This window comes from Ursus maritimus, unplaced genomic scaffold (assembly GCF_017311325.1).
Source record: "Ursus maritimus isolate PB19 unplaced genomic scaffold, ASM1731132v1 scaffold_6, whole genome shotgun sequence".
NCBI lineage: Eukaryota > Metazoa > Chordata > Mammalia > Carnivora > Ursidae > Ursus > Ursus maritimus.
Window position 1 is genome coordinate 47,320,177 of NW_024426774.1, and position 19,655 is coordinate 47,339,831.

At 55.9% G+C, this 19,655-nt stretch overlaps 2 protein-coding genes and 1 long non-coding RNA gene across 14 annotated transcripts in view; 1 reads left to right on the top strand and 2 right to left on the bottom strand.

Moving 5' to 3' along the window:
- Window positions 1-2,127, bottom strand: part of LOC103671410 — a 6,999-nt gene extending 4,872 nt beyond the window's left edge. Inside the window, exons 1-2 of one of the 3 annotated variants that reach the window (XR_005832876.1) lie at window positions 2,064-2,127; window positions 1,206-1,310 (exon numbers count right to left, since the gene is read on the bottom strand). This is a non-coding gene — a long non-coding RNA (uncharacterized LOC103671410). The other 2 variants (XR_005832875.1, XR_570885.2) reach the window with 2 other exon arrangements.
- Window positions 1-15,809, top strand: part of RTKN (rhotekin) — a 30,008-nt gene extending 14,199 nt beyond the window's left edge. For 6 of the 9 annotated variants that reach the window (XM_040623285.1, XM_040623284.1, XM_040623282.1 and 3 more), the window contains 11 exons: window positions 9,230-9,429; window positions 11,186-11,247; window positions 11,352-11,405; window positions 11,504-11,621; window positions 11,834-12,043; window positions 12,787-12,881; window positions 12,982-13,088; window positions 13,325-13,453; window positions 14,102-14,270; window positions 14,431-14,535; window positions 15,115-15,809. In XM_040623285.1, coding sequence (XP_040479219.1) covers window positions 9,269-9,429; window positions 11,186-11,247; window positions 11,352-11,405; window positions 11,504-11,621; window positions 11,834-12,043; window positions 12,787-12,881; window positions 12,982-13,088; window positions 13,325-13,453; window positions 14,102-14,270; window positions 14,431-14,535; window positions 15,115-15,449 — 1,545 coding nt within the window. In that variant the 5' untranslated portion in view covers window positions 9,230-9,268 and the 3' untranslated portion in view covers window positions 15,450-15,809. Of the gene's footprint in view, window positions 1-839; window positions 1,088-2,951; window positions 3,181-7,251; window positions 7,598-9,229; window positions 9,430-11,185; window positions 11,248-11,351; window positions 11,406-11,503; window positions 11,622-11,833; window positions 12,044-12,786; window positions 12,882-12,981; window positions 13,089-13,324; window positions 13,454-14,101; window positions 14,271-14,430; window positions 14,536-15,114 lie in introns of those variants that run through there. The other 3 variants (XM_040623278.1, XM_040623279.1, XM_040623286.1) reach the window with 3 other exon arrangements.
- A 131-nt stretch (window positions 15,810-15,940) lies between these two features.
- Window positions 15,941-19,571, bottom strand: WDR54 (WD repeat domain 54). Of its 2 annotated transcripts, XM_008700019.2 has the most exons (10): window positions 19,487-19,571; window positions 18,876-19,156; window positions 18,644-18,706; window positions 18,195-18,261; window positions 18,049-18,102; window positions 17,699-17,826; window positions 16,720-16,820; window positions 16,483-16,645; window positions 16,204-16,278; window positions 15,941-16,127 (listed from the first exon to the last, which is right to left on the bottom strand). In XM_008700019.2, exons 2-10 carry the CDS (start codon window positions 19,095-19,097, stop codon window positions 15,996-15,998), a joined length of 1,005 nt encoding a protein of 334 aa, XP_008698241.2. In that variant the 5' UTR covers window positions 19,098-19,156; window positions 19,487-19,571; the 3' UTR covers window positions 15,941-15,995. The 2 variants fall into 2 exon arrangements, with proteins under 2 accessions (XP_008698241.2, XP_040479234.1); XM_040623300.1 differs by lacking the exon at window positions 18,644-18,706.
- Between the last annotated feature and the right edge of the window lie 84 nt (window positions 19,572-19,655).

Sequence of the window (19,655 nt, forward strand, 5' to 3'; positions counted from 1 at the left end):
TTGGCCATCCAGCAGCAGTTGAAAAATACTATTGAGGTCAATTACCAACTCACCCTCTTAAGGCACTTAAGGTCTGGGTCCAGGGAGCTGAGGTCACCTGTGCCCCATCCAAGGGCACAAGGTGTTGCACCTGCGTCTTTATCTTCATAGCTCCACTTACGGGGCACTTGTTTTATGTGAGGCACTATGCTGGGCATTTTATAAAATACCCATGCTCGTATGTAATCCTCATAGCAACCTGAAGAATGGAGATCACTATATCCCCCAATTGAACCGATGAGAAAACTGAAGCTCAGAAGGTTCAATGACTGGGTCAAGCCTCCACGGTTAGTAAGTGACAGAACGGGATTCCTAGACGTGCTTAAGCACAGACCGACGAATTGGGTGGATGGGCCGGTAGCAGTGAGTGGGGAACTTAAAGCGGGAGGGGGACGAAGAAGGGACATTTGGGACTTCAGGAAGTTGAAATGATCACTTCGGAAGCTGCTTAGGGGTGCAGTTGGGCGCGGTCCCAGGGCCCAGCCAGAACTGCAGTGTGCCACGCGGCTATCTCTGTGGCCAAGGGATTTTCCGCGCGCAGGGAGTGGGGCTTGCCAGGTGGGGGTGGCTGGTGGGGCGGGGCTTCCCTGGGCCCGCCCCTTGCCCAGGTGAGGCGCCTGAGACTGGGACGCGACCCGATGGTGCGCCCCCGCAGTGCTCGAGAGGTGTAGGGTGCCTGGCTGTTGGGTTGTCGGGCCGGGCCTGCTTGGCGTCTTGGGACTGGCCGGGCCGGGCCTTTGGCGGGGGTGGAGAAGGAGGGTGCCGCGCCCTGCCCGGCCCAGGTGTCGTCTCCGGGGGCGGAGTTTGGGAACCGGGCTGCGGGGAGATTCCCGGCCGGACTGGCGGACGGGCGTCGAGGGACAGAAGCGGACGAGACCAGACACAGCCAAGCGGCTCAGGGAACGCACCGAGCAGGTGAAGGTGCGGGGCCGTCAGCATGTTCTCGCGAAACCACCGGAGTCGGGTCACCGTGGCCAGGGGCTCCGCCCTGGAGATGGAGTTCAAACGCGGCCGCTTCCGACTCAGCCTCTTCAGTGATCCGCCCGAGGTGAGACCCACGTCCCTGCCTTCCCCTTCCCCGGCTCCCGCAGCCCTAGCTGTCTCGGCCCCCCGCCCCCGCCCGCGCGCACGCCGAGGGGCGGAGACGCCGCGGTTCGGGTACAAACCGGTTGTTGTTGACTTCAAAAGTGAGGCGCGGACCGTCAGGAAGTTCATCGGACCCCTCAGAAAGTTCGGACACTCCCTGCCCAGTTGCGATGACTTGCCTCTGCCTGGAAAAACTCCGGGTTGGCTTCAGCGTAAGGGTCCGCAGGCTCGATTCCCAAAATATGCCTGGACCAGGCCCCTCCCGGGCATCCCCCGGCAAAGGGCGGTGGGCAGGTGGGCGGGCGCCAGACCGCTCAGACTCGGCCGGGGCGCCCGCTTCTTCCCCGGCCGGCAGCCCCGTCTCACAACCGGTCTCAGCCGTCTGCGACAGCCTTCATTCTCAACTGGACTTCTAGGCCACGTCTGACCACTTCGCTGAAGCCCTCCCCAGCTGCTCCTCTGTGCCCCTGAAGGGCTGGGAGTGTGTGTGTGTGTGTGTGGGGGGGTCCCTTTTAACGATTTGGGTTCTTTACCACACCAAAACTTTGTAGTCCCGCTTCTAGTCTGACAGTTTCCTCCCCCGGCCCACCGCTCTACCCTCGCCCGGGTCCGAGCCCTACCTGTTACTCCCAGTAGAGACTCGGGAGTTGCTGAAAGGTGTGGGCCTGAGCTAGGACTGAGAGGGCAAGTGGCGACAGCAAAAAGGCTGTCCCTGAGGTCAGCTCTCCTACCCTGCTGGGCCAGAAAAGCGTTAAGTGAGGGGGCCTTCCTCCCGCCCCCCTCTCCCTCCGGGCCGGGATTCCAGGCCTGGCTTCTGCCCTTTCCCCCCAGCCGGCCCAGAACAAAGGCCCTTTCACATCCACGTCCTGGTGTCCCGGGCCTTTTCTGACTCAGGAGCTAGAGGACCTGGGGGAGAGGGGCTTAGTCGGGTCCCTTACCAGCAACCCGGTGCGGGGCCAGCGTGGGGGAGGGAGAGGCGAGGCCCGGGGACCAGGAGGAGGGGCCTGTGGGCTGGGGCCGCCCCCGGGGTAAGTTGGGCCTGCGGGGCCGGAGCAGAGGAGCCGGGGCGGAGTCGCAGGGTCCGCCGGCCGCCGAGGGGAGTGTGACTCCGTGGGCCCGGGTTGGAGGGGGGGGGTGGCAAAGTTGCAGCTGGCTGGGAATCGGGGCTGGTTTCCTGTCTGGAAGGGAAGGGGCCCGCAGAGGGGAGCGGGGGCAGCAGCAGACAGGCACACCCCTGCCTTTCTCCCTCCCACACCTCCCTTCTGCTGGAAAAGCGAGGTAATTGTGAGCCCAGGGTGGGGCAGGCTGGATTAGGGCCCCAAGTTGGAAGAGGTGGCCCTGGGGGTTGGGCCGAATTTACCCCTTTGTCCCGCTCCCTGGGCTCACTCTCCCCACAAGTCCTCAGCTCCATCCCTCTTCTTTAGAGAGTGAGAACCCCTCTCAGAAAGCTCCGACCTCCTGCCAACCCCCACAACTCTGTAAAACCTGCATGAGGCGTCCCCTCCCTGCCCCCTTCCAGCTGTGCCTGCCCCTCACGCCCTACCCGCACACAGATTCTCTGTCCACCAGGCCAGGGATGTGGGCGGGGGCTGGGGAGGGGCCAGAGTCGGAATGAAAGGGCCTTTTTCTTCCACAGCTGGGAGAACAGCTGCCACCAAAACAAGACTGGACGCTCTGTGCCCAGAGCCCCCTCTGCAGCTGGCCTCTCTTCCTGGGACCCTGCTCATTCTCACCTCGCTTTCCTTTCCTCCCCATGCCTGGCTCCCAGCAGGGCACTGGAACAGTGGTAGGCAAGGAAGGTTTGTCACAGCAGCCAGAGGGGTGTAACAGGAGCGCAGAGGGACAGGGGCAGCCTCTGCCCTCTGCCCACCTCTTTCAAGACCAGGGGAGCAGCGGGAGGAGGAATTGTGGAGCAGCGCAGTGCCTGCCCAGCACCCCCCCTCAGGAGGGGTCCACAAGGGAAGGGGAACTGGGGGCACAGAGATGCAGGACAGATTGCACATCCTGGAGGACCTGAATATGCTCTACATTCGGCAGATGGCGCTCAGCCTGGAGGTAACGCCCCCACCCCCCGGAGTGCACCTCCTCTGCATGCAACCCAGCCTCAGTGTGTGCCCTGTCCAGTGTTGCCCGGGCTGGGATGGGGGGGCTCAAAGTGGGGAGAGGGACAGGTGGTCCTGTATGACTTGTGTTAAGTGCTGTGTGTGGACCTACGCTCAGTTCCGCCAACCAGCGCATTACGTTGGTAAAAGGGTCTTTACGCCGATTTCTGAAAGCTCTGTGGGTGGGTGTGGATGTGTGTTTTGGGCCTGAGGAGTCCTTTTAGGTGTGGGAAGAAAAGACTTCAGTGTAAGAGAGGTTTGCAGGAAGGATGTGGCCTTGCTAGAGAAGGGGAAGGGGACTCTGTGACAGGTTGTAAGGATCTGGTGGCCCTGGAGATGGCAGGGAGCTGTTTATTCGTTTATTTATTCTTAAACACTTTGAACACCTCCCATTTCTAGACCATGGGATACCTCAGTGAACCAGACAGGAAAGGCCCATTCGCCTGGGGGAACACAATAAACACGCGAACACAGAGATCATCTCCCATAGTGAAGTGATGATAGAAATGGGGATGTAACACACATCAGGTAGGGAAGGCGGTGTTCAGTGTGGAGGTCAGAGAAGGCCTGTGATGAGATCGTGAGCCGAGACCAGAAAGATATGAAGATATGTGAAGACTGGAGGAAGGGCTTTCCAGCTGGAGGGCATAGCAAGGGCAGAGGCTCTTAAATGAGAACGTGTCCCAGTTCCAGTGTGGCTGGAACATAGGAGTTGGGGCTGAGATCATGGGCAGAGCCCAGATTAAGGCCTTCGGCAAGGCCTTTTACTCTAGGTGTGATGTTGGCCTACCCAAGAGTTTTAAGCAGGGGAACGACCCATTTAATGTTTTAAAATAATGGCTTCTGTGGTGAATAGGCTAGGCAGGCGGTGGGGGGGGGCAGGGGTGGGAGAGAGGAGAGTTGACAAGAGAGGTCGCAGAAGACCACCAGATAGGAAGTGGTTATGGCCTTAGGGGAGTGAACCTGGTGGTATGGATGGAAGTGCTCATGGTGGAGACAGAGAAGGGGGTGGATTTCATATGATGGTGGTAGATCACCAGGGCCTGTTGATGGATTGGCTGTGAGGACTGGGCATGGATGGATTTGCCTCATGGCAAAGAGAGAGCTCTGGGGTGATTCCCAGGTGTGTGGTTAAGCAGCTGGGTGGTGTGGCCATTTACTGAGATGGGGGAGGTGAAGGAAGCTATGGAAGTGACCTCCTGGGTGAGGCAAGAGTTTGCTGCTGAGGAAGGTCTGAGGTGGGACTGTAAAGAGTCCAGATCAGGAATGGCAATTTATTGCCAGTGTTGCCCCTCTCAGCCCCGGCCCCCACTCCCTGGACCTTAGCAGACACTGCGAGTCAGTCCCGGCGCTCTTGACCAGCTAGCCAGACGTGGACTCCGCAGTCTTGCTCAGCATGTCCTTGGCACAAATTGGGCAGGTTGTTTCCTTCACAGGGGCGCCAGCCAGAGGCAGGAGTCCCAGCCGGGTTTCGGGGTATATCAGGAGGGGCCACCTTTATCTAACTTGCAGAAAGGTGCTCAATAAGCCGGTTGGGACTCTGATACTACCTGTAGTCCGGTATTAGCACATGGGATACAGTCTCTTCCTCTGCACCATCGGTGTTGGTAGTTACATGTGGCTACTTAAATGTGTAATTTAGTGACTTGAAATGAAATAGACAATTCCTTGGTTGCTCGAGCCACATTTCAAGATGGCTATGGAACATTTTCATCATTGCAGGAGATATTATTGAACAGAGCTGGTCTGGGTATTTAAATGTTTAAATTCAGCATCCTCTCTGGTCTTCTGTGCCCCCGCCTTCCCCATGTAATTTTTCTTCATGGGAGGTCTGTCCAGAGAAGGAGGCTTAGATTTCACTTTGGTCACCTCTCCTTCAGCTAGGGTACAGGCTGAAGCTGCTGTGTTCTTTTTCCACGAAACTTAGCAGTCCCCTACCCCCACTCCCCACTCAAGAGAGAGGTCCGTCGATAATTCAGAGATTGGCAGAGAGATAGTCATGGCAAAGTAAATCCAAGAAGACTTTCTGGAGGAAGCAACTTAAACTGCAAGTAAAGGGAAGGTGGGAGTGAGAGAAAGGTTGTTTTTGAATATGTGCTGGGTCAAGGTAGCAATTAGACTTTCTCACTTAATTCTCAAACAATACTATGAAGGAGGTGGGACACTCCCCAGTTTACAAACAGTCTCCAGAGTCTAAGTTCTCACAGCTAGTCAAATTCCCAAGCCAGGATTTGGATTTAGCCCCAGTGGAGATTCTGAAGGGAACAGAGGTGATGAGAAGCAGAGCAGTAAGTCAGGGATAGAAAAGAATGGGAGGGAGGGACAGGAAAAGACATCCACGGAGGGCCTAATGTGTGCTGGCTTCTGCCCATGACTCATCCTCCTTCAGCCCCTTGGGCCTTGACCCAGGTCCTGCTGACATCCAGCTCTAGGCTCTTTCCCAGGAGAGTCTGGTGCACTGCCTACTTCAGGAGAAAGGGGTTTGTGGGTGGGTGGGGGGACCAGAAGCTATCCCTGGGGTGGCGAGATGGGGACAAAGCACAGGGATCAAGAAACAGTGCCAGGATTCCTGAGATGCTCTGCCCAAAGGGTGGGAGCCAGGATTTCTAGGGCCCTCTCCTCCCTGGAACAGTAGGAGAGTGGATTTGGGGCCAGAGTGGGGTGGGGGTGGTAGCAGGGGTGTTCGGCTCATCCAGGCTGAGCCCAGAGACTTTTCTACAGCCCAGTTTTTCCAACTTATACACATTCCTCCCTCCCCCATGCTCCTGGGCAAGGGGTCACCTTGGAGGGCAACCGCAAAGCAGGAGGGGCCTCCGGCCTCCTGCAGCTCTATCGGCACCAAGGCCAAAGCCCTTTCCAGGGCGACATGGGAGCTCCAGGAGGCAATGTTGCACACGGCTAGGTCTCGTGGTTCCGCTGCCCCGAGCCCTGGAGCCTAGCCCCGCCAGGCACAGGGAAAGACCGCCTGCACCCTGGAGCCCCTTGACCGCTCTCGCGGCAGTTGGGAGCTGATGTCACCAGCGCCCTGAGCGCCAGGGGCGGGCGGGGGCACTTGCGGCTCCCCGACCGAGCGCGCCGCCAGCGTTGGTGCCTCAAGCGCAATGGACAGGGCTAGGGAAGGATCCGTGAGTGCTGGGGCCCGGACAAAGAGACTAGCCAGGAGAGGGCTTGAGAACGCTCCTCTGTCCCTACCCTCCCCCCTTCTCTCATCTGTCGCTGGTGTTTGTGGCAGAAGCTGGATGCAGAATGGGATGGGGGATGGCAAGCGGGAAAGCTTAGCAGAGGTGGGACTCTGGTGCAGACAGACTGAGAGGCTGGGGGAGTGGGGCGGCGGGAGCTGTGTAGTATGGGAGGGCTTCCTGGTGGAGGGGGCATTGGGACTTAGTTGGCCTACTTCTGAAGGGTCAGGAATAGAAACTGTGGGAGAGGGGTGATGAAAGTCAGGCCTAGACTGGTGGTGGCCCAGGAAATAAATTGTGAAGGAAGAGTGTGCAGGGAGTCTGGACAAGGCTTTTGAAAGTAGGAATTTAGGGTGTTTGGGTCTTGGAGACTTGAAGGCTGGAGCCACCAGGGACAGAAGCAAGTGCACAGTGTGAGAGCTGGTGTGAGGGAGAAGACAGGTTTTAGGTGATCCCATTTACCCCCCTCTTCCAGCCTGGTGCCTCCAGCTCGCTTTCTCTCGAACTGATCTCACACTGTAATGCAGTTCAGTCTTCCCCCTCTTCTCTGAAGCCTTCCCTGTCACCTCAGCCAGAAGCAAATGGGGCCTGTCTCCTGTGAGCATGTGGATGCCATGACAGGGCACTTATGGGGCAGCCATTAGTGTCTGCATCTCTCACCGCCCAGCTGGATTTTATTTATTTTTATTATTTTTTAAAGATTTTATTTATTTATTCGACAGAGATAGAGACAGCCAGCGAGAGAGGGAACACAAGCAGGGGGAGTGGGAGAGGAAGAAGCAGGCTCATAGCGGAGGAGCCTGATGTGGGGCTCGATCCCGTAATGCCGGGATCACGCCCTGAGCCGAAGGCAGACGCTCAACCGCTGTGCCACCCAGGCGCCCCCCAGCTGGATTTTAAATGCAGACCCTCAGACAGCGCAGGGATGCTCCAGGGTGTGTTGGTAAATGCTACTTCCGTCAAAGTAGCATCATTTAAAAAAAGCATCCTCACCATTCGTGGGTACTGTGTGCTGGGCACTGTGCTAAGTGCTTGACATTCCTGGTTACTGAGTCCTCACAACCCTAGCATGTGCGGACTATTTCCAACTTCATTTTATAGATGGAGAAACCAAGTCTTCGCGAGGTTGAGTAAATTTTAAATAAGTTTCTTCCCAGCTTCTCAAGACTGGCAGGACTGACCCAGACCCAGGTTCGTTTTATGTCAAACCGGTGCTCTCACCCTCCGGTCTCTGTCAAGACCTCCAGGGCTCCTTCTGAGTGAATGTTCTTGAGAATCCTGGTGCCTCTCTCAGTGTCTACCCCGCCCCCCCCCCCTTATGCACAGCCTATTTAGCCTCTCACTCCTGATCTCCTGCCCTATCTGCCTTCCCATCCCCAATCCTTGCCTCTGTCCTCAGCTTCCCAGCCTCGGAGGGCCAGCAGGTGGCAGAGCCCCTGATTTGGAGTGTGTAGAGGGTTCTGTGAAGTATGGGTGAACTCTGTAGGGGGTATGCTCCTTCTTCACAGGTCCCTTGTCAACTAGATTCCCCCCCCCCCCATCACTTGAGTCTTTGGGTAACCCAGGATGGTCTTTACTATCTTGTCTGTTTTCTTTAGTTGGTGGTTCTCAACCCTGGCTATACCTCAGAATCACTTGGGGAGTTAAAAAAAAAAGTACCCACTTTATTCTTAGAGATTCTTATTCTGCAAGTCTGAAGTAGAGCCTGGTAATGTGTGTGTATGTGCATTTAACTGAGAAGATTTAATTTTTTAAAAAGGTAACACAAGGGGTGCCTGAGTGGCTCAGTTGGTTAAGCATCCGATTCTTGATTCTGGCTCAGGCCATGATCTCAGGGTTATGAGATCCAGCCCCATATCAGGGTCCCCATTGGGGGTGAGCCTGCTTGAGATTCTCTCTCTCCAAAAAAGGGGGGGTAACAGTTTCCAATAGTACAGTAGTAAAGAAGGGTATATATTTTTTTAAAAAGTAGTATAAGTCTGTTTTCCATTCCTGGCACCCAGGCCCACAACCTCTATTTTATGCACATATATATATGAAGTGAGAAAAGAGAGTAGAACAGTATTACAGCATGCTACCATTTGTGCAATATAAGTATACTATATACGCTGTTTTACTCCTTGGGTTTTTTTTTTTTTTTTTTTTTTTTGAGAGGAGCGAGCGCATGTGCAAGCACAAGCAGGGGGAAGGACTGAGGGAGAATCCCAAGTGGACTCCTCACTGAGCACAGAGCCTGACACAGGGCTCAATCTCAGAACCCTCAGATCATGACCTGAGCCAGAATCAAGAGTCCGATGCTTAATGGACTGAGCCCCCAGGAGCCCCCTCACTTCATATATTTTGAAGATTATTTCATATGTGCATATATATGTCTACCTCAGTCTTTGATGTCTGCAATATTCCATATTCCAAGGGAATGCCGTAACTTACTTAACCAATGCCTGAGTGAAGGACTTTTAATCGGTGTTTTAAAACAATGTTGCGATGAATATGGCTTTGCTCCCATGTGTAACTCTGTTTGTAGGATAAACGCCTAGATATTGACTAGCTGGATCAGAGGATATGTGAATTTCTAGTTTTCATAGATTTTTCCAAATTGTGCTCAGAAGCAGCTGAAGGCATTTATACTCCTACTGTCAAATGCACGAGGACATCTGTATTTTCACAAAGCTTCTCTGGTTATTATTGGGCAGCTGAGGTTGAGTTGCCTGAAACATAAGTTTCTTTGTTTCTCCTGGGACACAGCCCGCTTGGGGACTGGAGGGTGCTTCAGCCTGTCCCCAGCTGCCATTTCCTTCTCATCCTTTTCCCCACTGTGTCTAGGACACAGAGTTGCAGAGAAAGCTGGACCATGAGATCCGGATGAGGGAAGGGGCCTGCAAGCTGCTGGCGGCCTGCTCCCAGAGGGAACAGGCTCTGGAAGCCACCAAGAGCCTGCTGGTGTGCAACAGCCGCATCCTCAGCTACATGGGCGAGCTGCAGCGGCGGAAGGAGGCGCAGGTGCTGGGGAAGAGCGGCCGCCGGTGAGCACGGGGGAGGCAAGGCCTCGTGGGCGTAGTAGTGCGGGGCGCGTGTGTTCGGAGCGTGGATCACCCTGAAGATGACGTCCCCACGAAGCCTTGTCAGAAGCCTGGGAGACCCCTTGGTCTTTTATCACTACACTGTGCTGCCCAGAGTTGCACGAGTGAGTAGCTAGGGCTGGACTCAGGAAAGCCATCGTATCTGGGGAAAGGCTGGCAGGCTAAGGGGTTATCATGTAAAAGTGCTCATTTGCTAGGCCCTGCCTGTGATCTGATGGGGCGGGCTGGCTGGCTTCTGGAAAGCTAATTTTCTTGAAGTCAGTTCACCAGATGGCCGGTTTACCACAAACTGAGTGTTGTGTACCTGAGGTTCACCGTCACGAGCAGTGCTGGAGAAAGGAAATCATAAAAACACGTTTAAGGGAACGCCTGCCCATTCACATAAATTAGATCACGTATTTTGAAAGGGGTCAGCTTTTGGATGCGAAGCACCAGCTACGCTGACATTCGATGCTGCCGATCTGACAAAGCTGCAGCGAAATGGCTGAGGCGAGGCTCTAGTAAAACTAAAATGTTGGAGAAAATACCTGGCAAATTTATCATTCTGAGAATTGGCCACTTTTGGTAAACGGATCATTTGGAAAACTGGCTTCTGGCAAAGTAAGCCTGCTTGACTCCACAAGGCTTAGTGGGGAGAACGTCCCAGCTGCTCACTGGCATGATGCCCATCCCAGCTCTGCCATGAAGGCTGCCACAAGGAGAGGTGGCCAGGAGCCCTCCAGAGCTCACCCGTGAAGCCCCCAGGGGAAGGCAGATAACCAGCTCTGTGGCTTCCCCCCAAAGCTAACGGGCGAGCAGACAGGGGGCAGGTCCTAGTGTGAATGTGCTGTCTCCTGAGAGGCAGCCATCAACAGGCTCTGCCCTGCCCAAGTCCCCACACAGTCTAGGCAGTGTGGGGTGAAGTACACCCCAAATCACTGACAACTAAACGCATTGCCATCAGTGCCACATCATTTAGCTTAAGGCCCTAAGTTGCTAATTACATTAGTGACATTATGAATTTGTATGGCTAAACTGACTGTCACCTTAGGAGAGACACATGCTTGGTAAGTCCTGCTGATGGGTGGGGAGGGGAGAAAGGCCAGGTGTCTGGGGCCCTGCATTGGGGGCTGAGGAACTTGGGGTACTGAGAAGGCTCAGCCGACCTAGGGACGGAGGAGGAGAAATCAAAGCTGAGGGGGAGGGAAGAGAGAGGTTTGTGGCAAATGGAACACGGATGTTCTTTATTTGGGTTCTTGATTTTCTGACTGACCCAGTGTTCTCCTATATCAAAGAAGTGATAGGATGGTGACGAACAGCCTCCTCTGTTGTTAAAAAGAAAGCCTGCGAACTCCTCCAAGTCTGGGGTTTAGTGGAGAAGAGCCCTTGAAAAGGAGTCTTTCTGCAGGCACCTGTTCCCTCAAGCCTCACTTGTGCCTGGCAGGGGCCTGGGGGGATGGTCCGAGAGGGTGCTTGGAGGGGGAGGAGCCTGGAGCTGGTACTGCCTGTGAGCTAATGTGCTTCTAGTGACCCAAGCCCAGAGAACCCCTGGGTTCCACTGACAGCTGTAACAGTCCCTCAGCCCTGCCCTGTCAGCCTGGCTGGGGACCTGGGGGCTAGGCCCTGGGCTGGAGGTGTCCTAGAGCCCTTGGGAACCAGAACGGGGGGACGGGGGAGTAATGACTAGAGGCCAGGCCAGAATATTGTGATTTGCCCACAGGCCTTCTGACAGTGGGCCGCCTACTGAGCGCTCCCCTTGCCGAGGCCGCGTCTGCATCTCCGGTAAGAAGAACAGCCCCCTCCCCCCCCCAGCCCCTGGCACTCCTTGCCCAATCACAAGAACTCCTGCTCGTCTCAACGTCTCTTCCTGCCCCTCTGCCCCTCAGACCTCCGGATTCCACTCATGTGGAAGGACACAGAATATTTCAAGAACAAAGGCGGTGAGTTCTACACATGCTGGGACAAACTACGGGGAGTAACCTGAGGTCGGAGGTTCTTGTGGGGCACTGTCTTTACCAGTTTGGGCCTCTGTCCCCAGACCTGCACCGCTGGGCTGTGTTCCTGCTGCTGCAGCTAGGGGAACACATTCAGGACACAGAGATGATCCTGGTGGACAGGACCCTCACAGACATCTCCTTTCAGAACAACGTGCTCTTGTGAGTGCCTCGGCCCTGTGGCTCCCTCCTTTCTCCCCTCCGCTGCAGCCCTTGCTGCAGTCCTCCGATGGAGCTGCAGGGGAGGAGGGGCCTTCCCTGGGGAGCTGTCCTGTACTGGCACCACATCCATCCTCCAACCCCTCCCACCCCTCGTGCCCCCCCCCCCCACTTCCCCAGGACCAGCCTCCTCTCTTCCTCCCACACTCCTATAGCACCGAGGCAGGGCCAGACTTTGAGCTGCGACTGGAGCTGTATGGGGCCTGCATGGAAGAGGAGGGGGCCCTGGCTGGAGCCCCCAAGAGGCTTGCCACCAAACTCAGCAGCTCCCTAGGCCGCTCCTCAGGGAGGCGTGTCCGGGCATCGCTGGAGAGTGCTGGGGGTTTGGGGAGCAGTCCCATTTTGCTCCCCACCCCGGCTGTGGGGTAAGGCCCTACATCCCCCCACTGCCCTCATCTGTGTCTATCCTGGCCACAGGTGGCTTCTGAACCGCGTTGAGCATGCAAGCCCGTTTTGCACTGCTGCCACAGCGTGCGTCCTACATGAGTAAGCAGCGGCTGCACAGCTGGGAGGCACCCTGGCCTATGCCCTGGAGCTGGGCCGAGGTCCCCCGAGAGGACCAGTAGGAATGCAGGGAGAGCTAAGTTCTCGGGTCTTCGGTTTTTTGCAGCAGCACATGCCTCTTATGTGGATAGAACAGAGTGCCCTGGTTGGAGCAAAGTAGCCTAGGTCCTGAGGGGTTGCCTACTGGCACCTGGAAGCACCCAGTGGAAACACTGGGTCTCTGAGAAGCAGGTTGAGAAGCTCTAGGGCAGTGACTTTGCTGCCTTTGGAGACAGACAGGAGGTCAAATTCTGGCTCCACCACTACCAACTATAAATTATGGGCAAATTTCTTGACTTCTCTAAGCCTCAAGCTGTCTCATCTATTGACGAAATAATGCCAACCTCCCAAGGCTGTTGTGGGAATACAGTGGGATAACATGTTTAAAGCACAGGACGCAGCACTTAGCAGGAGCTGGGTCAGTGTTCTCACCCCGGTGGGGAAGGCAAGCTAGTTTGCTGTGGGACAGCCTGAACAATGGGGCAGATCTGCTCCGCCCTCAGAGCTCCTGCGGTCTAGGATGCCCATCGCTGGGCTGAGGCCCACTTCTCTGTCTGTCCTGCAGTGGCCCTCGTTACCACCTCTTGGCTCACACCACGCTCACCCTGGCGGCAGTGCAAGATGGGTTCCGCACACACGACCTCACCCTCGCCAGCCATGGTATGTTATGGAGAGGAGGGGATGCTGGACAGTGAGAAGGGGGGCTGTTGGATGGTTCCTTCTCGTTCCCCACCCTTACCCTGCACTTCCTGTCCCCCAGAGGAGAACCCCGCCTGGCTTCCCCTTTATGGTAGCGTGTGTTGCCGCCTGGTGGCTCAGCCTCTCTGCATGACTCAGCCTACTGCAAATGGTACCCTCAGGGTGCAGGTGAGGGGCCCTGAGGTGTAGAAGGGAATGTGGAGGAGGCAAAGGAGAGGTGGATCATTTAGGCACCACAGGACTATTGAAAACTCAAGGTCTGGGTGGAGGAAGGAGGGTTACGGCAAGAAGACAGGAGGATCAGACACGAGGGTGGGCAGAAAGGAGCAGACTGTCAATGGGGGAGTGGGAAGAAGGGTGTTGGGGGTGTGATTCCCCCAGGAAACCTTGAGTCATTTATGCAGCAAGCTGGGGAGCTGCAGGACTGGGCGCGAGTGCATGGAGTCCTGAAAGGCACAAGCCTCTTCTGTTACCGGCAACCCGAAGACGCAGACACTGGGGAAGAGCCGTTGTTTACTATTGCCATCAACAAGGTGATGGGTCCCTTGGTGGTGAAGCTACCAGGTGCCAGGGCCCAGGAGCATCTCCTTCAGGTCCCAGGAGGGGGGTGCAGATAGATGGAAGTCTAGCCTCCTGCTCCTAACAGCACCATACCCAGCTTCAGGGCCCAGAATGTTCTAATGAGCGTCACTGGAAAAGGCTCTTCTACTCACCAGTTTCAGCCCCTGCCAAGTCCCAGAGGGTCTCGCGGCCAGTTTAGGATTTTCATCCTCTTTCCGCCTTTTCCCTCAGATTCCAGTCTGCATCTTCTTCACCCTCTCCGGCTTTCTGTCCCAACCCAAGTCCAATGACCCCTCTTGAATTCCAAGCCCTTTTGCTGGCTTTCCTGATGACTTTTACGACAGTACTGAGGGACATTAGGCCTCGGCATTCCTGCCCCCCCCCATGCCTTCCGTGCCTTACTCAGTCTCTCTTGCCCTGTCTCTGTCTGCTGCTCTTTCCTGACTGAGGGCGCAGTCTCATCACCAGTCCTTTCCTGCCATTCCTTCCCGCTCTGCTCAATAGGAGGCAAATGAGAGACCCAACCAGCAACTCCTTCTAAGCAGGGCTCTCCTCTGAGATCACTGCTGACTTCTGTGACCAAGGTGAAGGTGGAAGCAGACCCCTTCTTTCCCCTGCAGGAGACTCGAGTGCGGGCAGGTGAGCTGGACCAGACTGTAGGCCGGCCCTTCACGCTGACCATCAGTAACCGGTATGGGGAGGACGAAGTGACACACACCCTTCAGACAGAGAGTCGAGGAGCCCTGCACAGCTGGATGGAGGCTCTGTGGCAGCTTTTCTTTGACATGAGTAAGAGGAAGGGGCTGGTTTGAACCTTGGGGAGGGATGGGGTTCATTTTTATCAAAGGCCTCTATTTCCAGAAAGTGTGGAATGGAATGTAGCAGGGGAGGGGATGGCCTGGCCCTCTCGGTCTTCCTCTGCCCACCCCAGTAATTGCTGTCCCTTCAGGCCAGTGGAAGCAGTGCTGTGATGAAATTATGAAGATTGAAACCCCTGCTCCCCGGAAAACACCCCAAGTACTGGCCAAGCAGGGGTCCTTGTACCACGAGATGGGTGAGTGAAAGTACACTCTGGGAACCTGATGGGAAGTGGGGTTGGGGGCTTCAGGGGTGCCCAGATAATGGAAACAGAGAGAAAGCAATAGGCTGAGGCAGAGCTCTGGGGACCCAAGGCCCTCTCAGTCCTGTTGTATCTGTTTCTCTTCTCCAGCTCTTCTTAGAGCCATCTCCACCAAAGTTCCAAACAGACCCCCAAAGAGCCAGATTCATTTCATGGATTTCTTTCCTAATTTCTTCTTCTCTGTTTCCCTTTCTGCATGCGGATTCCTGTCTCTTCCTCTGACCCTTCACTTGCCTGGCACTGCTTTCAGTTTCCTCCTCTTTCTTAATTTTTTTCACCCACTTTTGCCCACCCCCTCATCTCCATCCCCCCGCACCCCATATCCCATAGTCTTATCAGAGCCCGTAGCTCCACGGGGCCCAGGTGAGGGGCTTCTCCTGCAGGATAACACAATCTCAGCTGAGATCCGGGCTTTGCTTTCCTATTACAGTGACAGGTGATGATCAGGGCTGGGTGGGCCTGGGCCCTGAGCTCTGACTGGCCCCTCCCCTCAACCCCTTCCTGGTGTCACAGCTATTGAGCCGCTGGATGACATCGCAGCGGTGACAGACATCCTGGCCCAGCGGGAGGGCGCAAGGCTGGAGACACCCCCACCCTGGCTAGCAATGTTTACAGAACAGCCTGCCCTGCCTAACCCCTGCTCACCTGCCTCAGTGGCCCCAGCCCCAGCTCGGACCCACCCCATGCCCTGGGGGCGACCCCGAACATTCTCCTTGGACGCTGTCCCCCCAGACCACTCCCCTGGGGCTCCCCGCTCGGTTGCCCCTCTCCCCCAGCAGCGATCCCCACGGTCCAGAGGCCTCTTCAACAAAGGCCCTCCCCGCACTTGGCTCCAGTCACCAGTATGAGAGAGAAAGGTGCTGGCAACAGGATCTGGCCAGCGGAAAAGACGACCTATGTGCAGTTGGGATCTGGACGTGGCGCTGTCAGGAGCAGGTTGGCCAGCTTGGCCTCCCCTTCCTCTGCCGGACTGGGGGGAGGCTAGGGAGGGGGAGCAGAAGCCCCTCTTCAGCTGTGTTTGCCAAGGTGCTGAGGGGCTCATTCCTGGGACTGGCTGGGACCCCCTAACCCTTCCTGGGAGAAAACTGGAACCAATCCTGCCCTACCTCCCTGCACTAACCAGCTTTGAGGATGGCACTGAAGAGCCTTGGGAGGGAGTGCACCTCCCTTGTGACTCTCACATCAACCATTAAAGTTATTTAACTGCAGCCCTCACCTGGTGCTTGAGGACGGGTTGCCTCTCTGCTTGGTCTGGGCCTGCCCCATCCCCTCATCTCTGGAATTTAGTTGACCGGTAGTTGTGAGGTACAACTATGGTACTGAGTAATCAGACAAGCGCTGGGTGGAGGGGTACTTTATAAATACCACAAGGAGAAGGGAGGGCTGCTCTTCTCTCACACGCTGCTGAATCTCAGGATCTCAGCAAGGTCATAGCCAGTCACAGCAAAGGAGCTGCCTGAGGGGTCACAGAATCGGGCACCACACACCTGGGTGTCAGGTACACACTCACCATGACAGTGTTCCACCTGGGGGAGAAGAGGGCTGTTCAGGGCCTGCTGCTCATGCTTGGGCCCCCCTTTCCGCTCCTCCCACAACACACACCTCGGTGTGGCCACTCTCTGGGCTTCTGCTCAGCTTCCAGATGTGTACAAAGGTGTCCTCAGCTGCAGAGAGAAGCTATTAAAAAAAAAAAAAAAAAAAAAAAAAAGGAGGTTGGATGAGTGGGCATTCGCACGTGCTGACGGGACAAGTAGAAGCTGGAATGCCTTGCCCAGGTGCCCAGGGAGAGGGCTCCACTGAGTAGCAGACAAGCCTGTGGAGTTCTTCTCAACATCCCAGCACCAGGAACACAGGTATGTAGGGATGGAAGAGGAGACTGACCTTGCCCACCTCGGGAGCCAGGTCCAGGGCACAGATGGCCCGGGCGTGGGCGCTGATCTGGACGTGCAGAGTTCCTGTACTGGCCTCGTACAGACGCACTTGCCCATCCCCGTAGCCTGCTGCTACTGTCCCATGCCACAGTTGCACGGAAGGGCAAGGGACCCTGCAAGGGTAATAACCCACTTTAATTTCCTCCGACGGCTCAGGAAGGCATCAGCCCCCTTCCACCTCACCTACCCAAATCCTGGAATTTGGGTCATTAATTTGAATTCGGGACCTGACCGCCAGACACACAGCAAGCCTGAGTCATCTGCCGTCACCATGTCAGCCACACAGTCCTGAGGAGAAAAGCAGGATCAGTCCCTCCCTTCCTGCCCTGCTGGGTCCTGTATACAGAGCAGGAGGGGAAGAGAGGCAGATGTGCGTCTTTGCCTCTCCAGGGAAAGGGCAAACTGTGGAGCCCTCACCGGCTGGATGCAGGGTTCCCTCAGGATGCATAAAGCGCCTTCCTTGGCTTCCTTAGTCTCACTCCCCCTGACCTGACAAACCATGTGTGGGGAGCAGGGTATATAACTGTCCTCACTGGATGGATGATGAAGCTGTCCTCACCATAGTGTGAGGTCTTGCAGTGAGCCAGTCACAGTCATGACCAGAGTCCAGGCCTCTTGACATCCCCCAACCCCAGGCAACCAACATAGCTCTGGGCCCAGCTCTGGGTAAGGTGCAGTGGAGGATATGAATTAGAACATACATATCCTGTTCTCAAGAGGTGTGTAATCCAGTTAAGGAGACGAGTTCTCTTTGAGGGTAGTACCAATTCAGGGCTCAGCCAAGGGAGGTCAGTGAGAGCAGGAATAGGGGGATGGCTTCCCGAACAGAGTGGCACTGGAGGTGGGCCTGAATAGGTAGGACTTGCCCAAGTCCAGAAAAGGAAGCTGCACATGTCAGAGTCGGAAAGCATCTTAGACACCATCTGTCCCAACTCCTCAATTCACACCAGTGTTGAAAAGTGTTCGTGAACTATTACATGCCATGTAAATGGACAATCAGGCTTTACCACCGGACTTGAGGTTGCTGAAGCCTGGGAAAGGGCAGCAATTTGCCCAAAGTGATCCAGTGGCTTGGCAGTGGCGTCAAGACTTAAACCCAGGTCTACTGCCTGGCAAAGTGGGAAGGCTCCCAGGCTCACTGGAATTGGTAGGGGGAATCCACTCACCTGTCCCTGGGCAGGCTCGGTTGCAATGTCTGTGACTGATGTCTGGTGTCCAGCCAGCTCTTCACTCAGTACAATGTTGGGACCCTTGGCTGGGATGTCAAACACCAGTACACGGCCCGACCACGTTCCTGCAGAACCAGTGCCCCACTGATGGCTTCCTGATCCTCCCGAGTCTCCAGGCACCACACATAGCACTCCCTCCATCCCAGAAACCTTCATAACAAACCCACCACTCACTGCTCCAACTGCTCTGCTCCTCCGTTGATTACCGTTGTTTCAGCATCCTCCTGGCCAAAGCCCACACCCTTATACCCCAGCACCCCCCAATGCCCGGCCTTTGGCCCCCTCACCCACACAGATGAAGCGGCCACTGGAAGCAATTCCTCGGGCAAACACAGCCTGTACTGAGAATGAAAGGGGAAAACTATTAGAAATAGCATCTCCTCCAGCCCCACCAAACACTTCCTACCCCCACCCCACTCAGTCCTGCAGGTACCTGGAGACGCATCTCCAGAGTCCAGTGCGTGCCAATAGACCATGACAGAGCCATCTGACTCATACATCTGGAAGACAAGAGCAAGGATGGGGGCACAATCCAGCTCACCTTTGCTGAGCTATGCCAAGTACTTCACACATTCATGTTAGCCTTAGCCCGTTTAATCCTCAAAACAACTCTGGGAGGCAGGCACTACTTCTATTCCCATCTCAGGCCACTAAGGCTCTGAGAAATTAAATTGCCTGAGGTCATACATCTAGTAAAGGGGCAGGTATTGGAGATGGCACTTGGGAATTGGAAAAGATGGAAGGAATGAAGATGAGAAATAAGGAAGAATGGGCTAAACGTGAAAAGTCTGTAAGTGTTTAGAGGCAAGTGGGGAAGTGTTTACAGGCCTGGGGGACGAGTTGAGAAGCCTCTAGTGGGGGAGGGTAGGAAGCTCTTCTTACCTGTATTCCTCGATGTGAGGTGAGTACCAGCAGCACTCGGAAGGGGAGGACACACCAATGGACCTAAAGGGAAGTGGCCCAGAGTAGGAAGAAGTGGTCAGAGTGGAGGATAGGAGGGCTCAAAAGAGTGGAAAATCAGAGGGTTAGGGAAGGCCTATTCCTTGAGGCTTGGAGAGAAAGGACAGAGATCAGAACTGGGTTCAGCATCACCACTCTCAACTCTATGCCTCACCTGGGTGATAAGTGGAGGGCTCACTCCAGCTCCCTCCTTAGCGTGGAGCTTGCGCTGGGCCAAGGGCACACCCTCAGGAGCAGCGCTGAGAAGCTGGGCGCTGGGTCCATGGACTACCCCAAAATGTGTGAGGTTTCGGGCGGGCACCTGCAGCACACTGAGGTTGTTGCATAGGGCTGCAGCCGAACCTCGAAGGGGAAGAGAGCGCTCCCGGCGGAACATCCTAGCGGAGAAAAGGCCCGAATCACAGGCGCGCAGGAAACAGACGGCAGTGGTGGTTCCTGCGGGAGGAATGGGGGATGCAGTCATGAGGCACTGAAGGAGACTACTGAGAGTGGGTCAGGATGCTATGGGGAACCCGAGGACGGCAACAGGGGAGTCTGGCGTGGGGAGGTCTTGGGGAGCAGGAAAGGGGAGCCCCAGGGCTGAGTCAAAGGGGCGATGGGGGAATCCCAAAGGAGGAATGGTGATGGCACAGGACCCGGTGGCCCCATGCGCCCGAGCTTAGGCGGATGAGACAGGGTAGCCCCCAGACTCTTCTTCTCTCAGCTGGCTCCCCAAAGCCCCCGGCCCGGGCCAGAGGTCACACCCGCAGCCCCAGGGTCGCTTGCCTGACTCTGGGAATCCTTCGTCCCTGCGAATCCGCCGCCACCATAGAGACGACGCACGTACGCACGGCCATTGGGCGGGGCCGAGCAACCCAAACGTGCAGAGCGCGGCGCGGTTGCCAAGGCAACCGTGGGCGGGACGAGCCGCTCAACTCTGGGTCAGCCGCAGCGT

Excerpts from the sequence above, each read along its gene's own strand:
- WDR54 (XM_008700019.2), bottom strand. The coding sequence starts at position 19,097 with ATGTTCCGCCGGGAGCGCTCTCTTCCCCTTCGAGGTTCGGCTGCAGCC. Across the intron at positions 18,707-18,875 it reads GCCCTCCACTTATCACCCAG|GTCCATTGGTGTGTCCTCCC; the intron begins GTGAGGCATAGA and ends ACTTCCCTTTAG. Across the intron at positions 16,646-16,719 it reads ACCCAAATTCCAGGATTTGG|GGTCCCTTGCCCTTCCGTGC; the intron begins GTAGGTGAGGTG and ends TTACCCTTGCAG.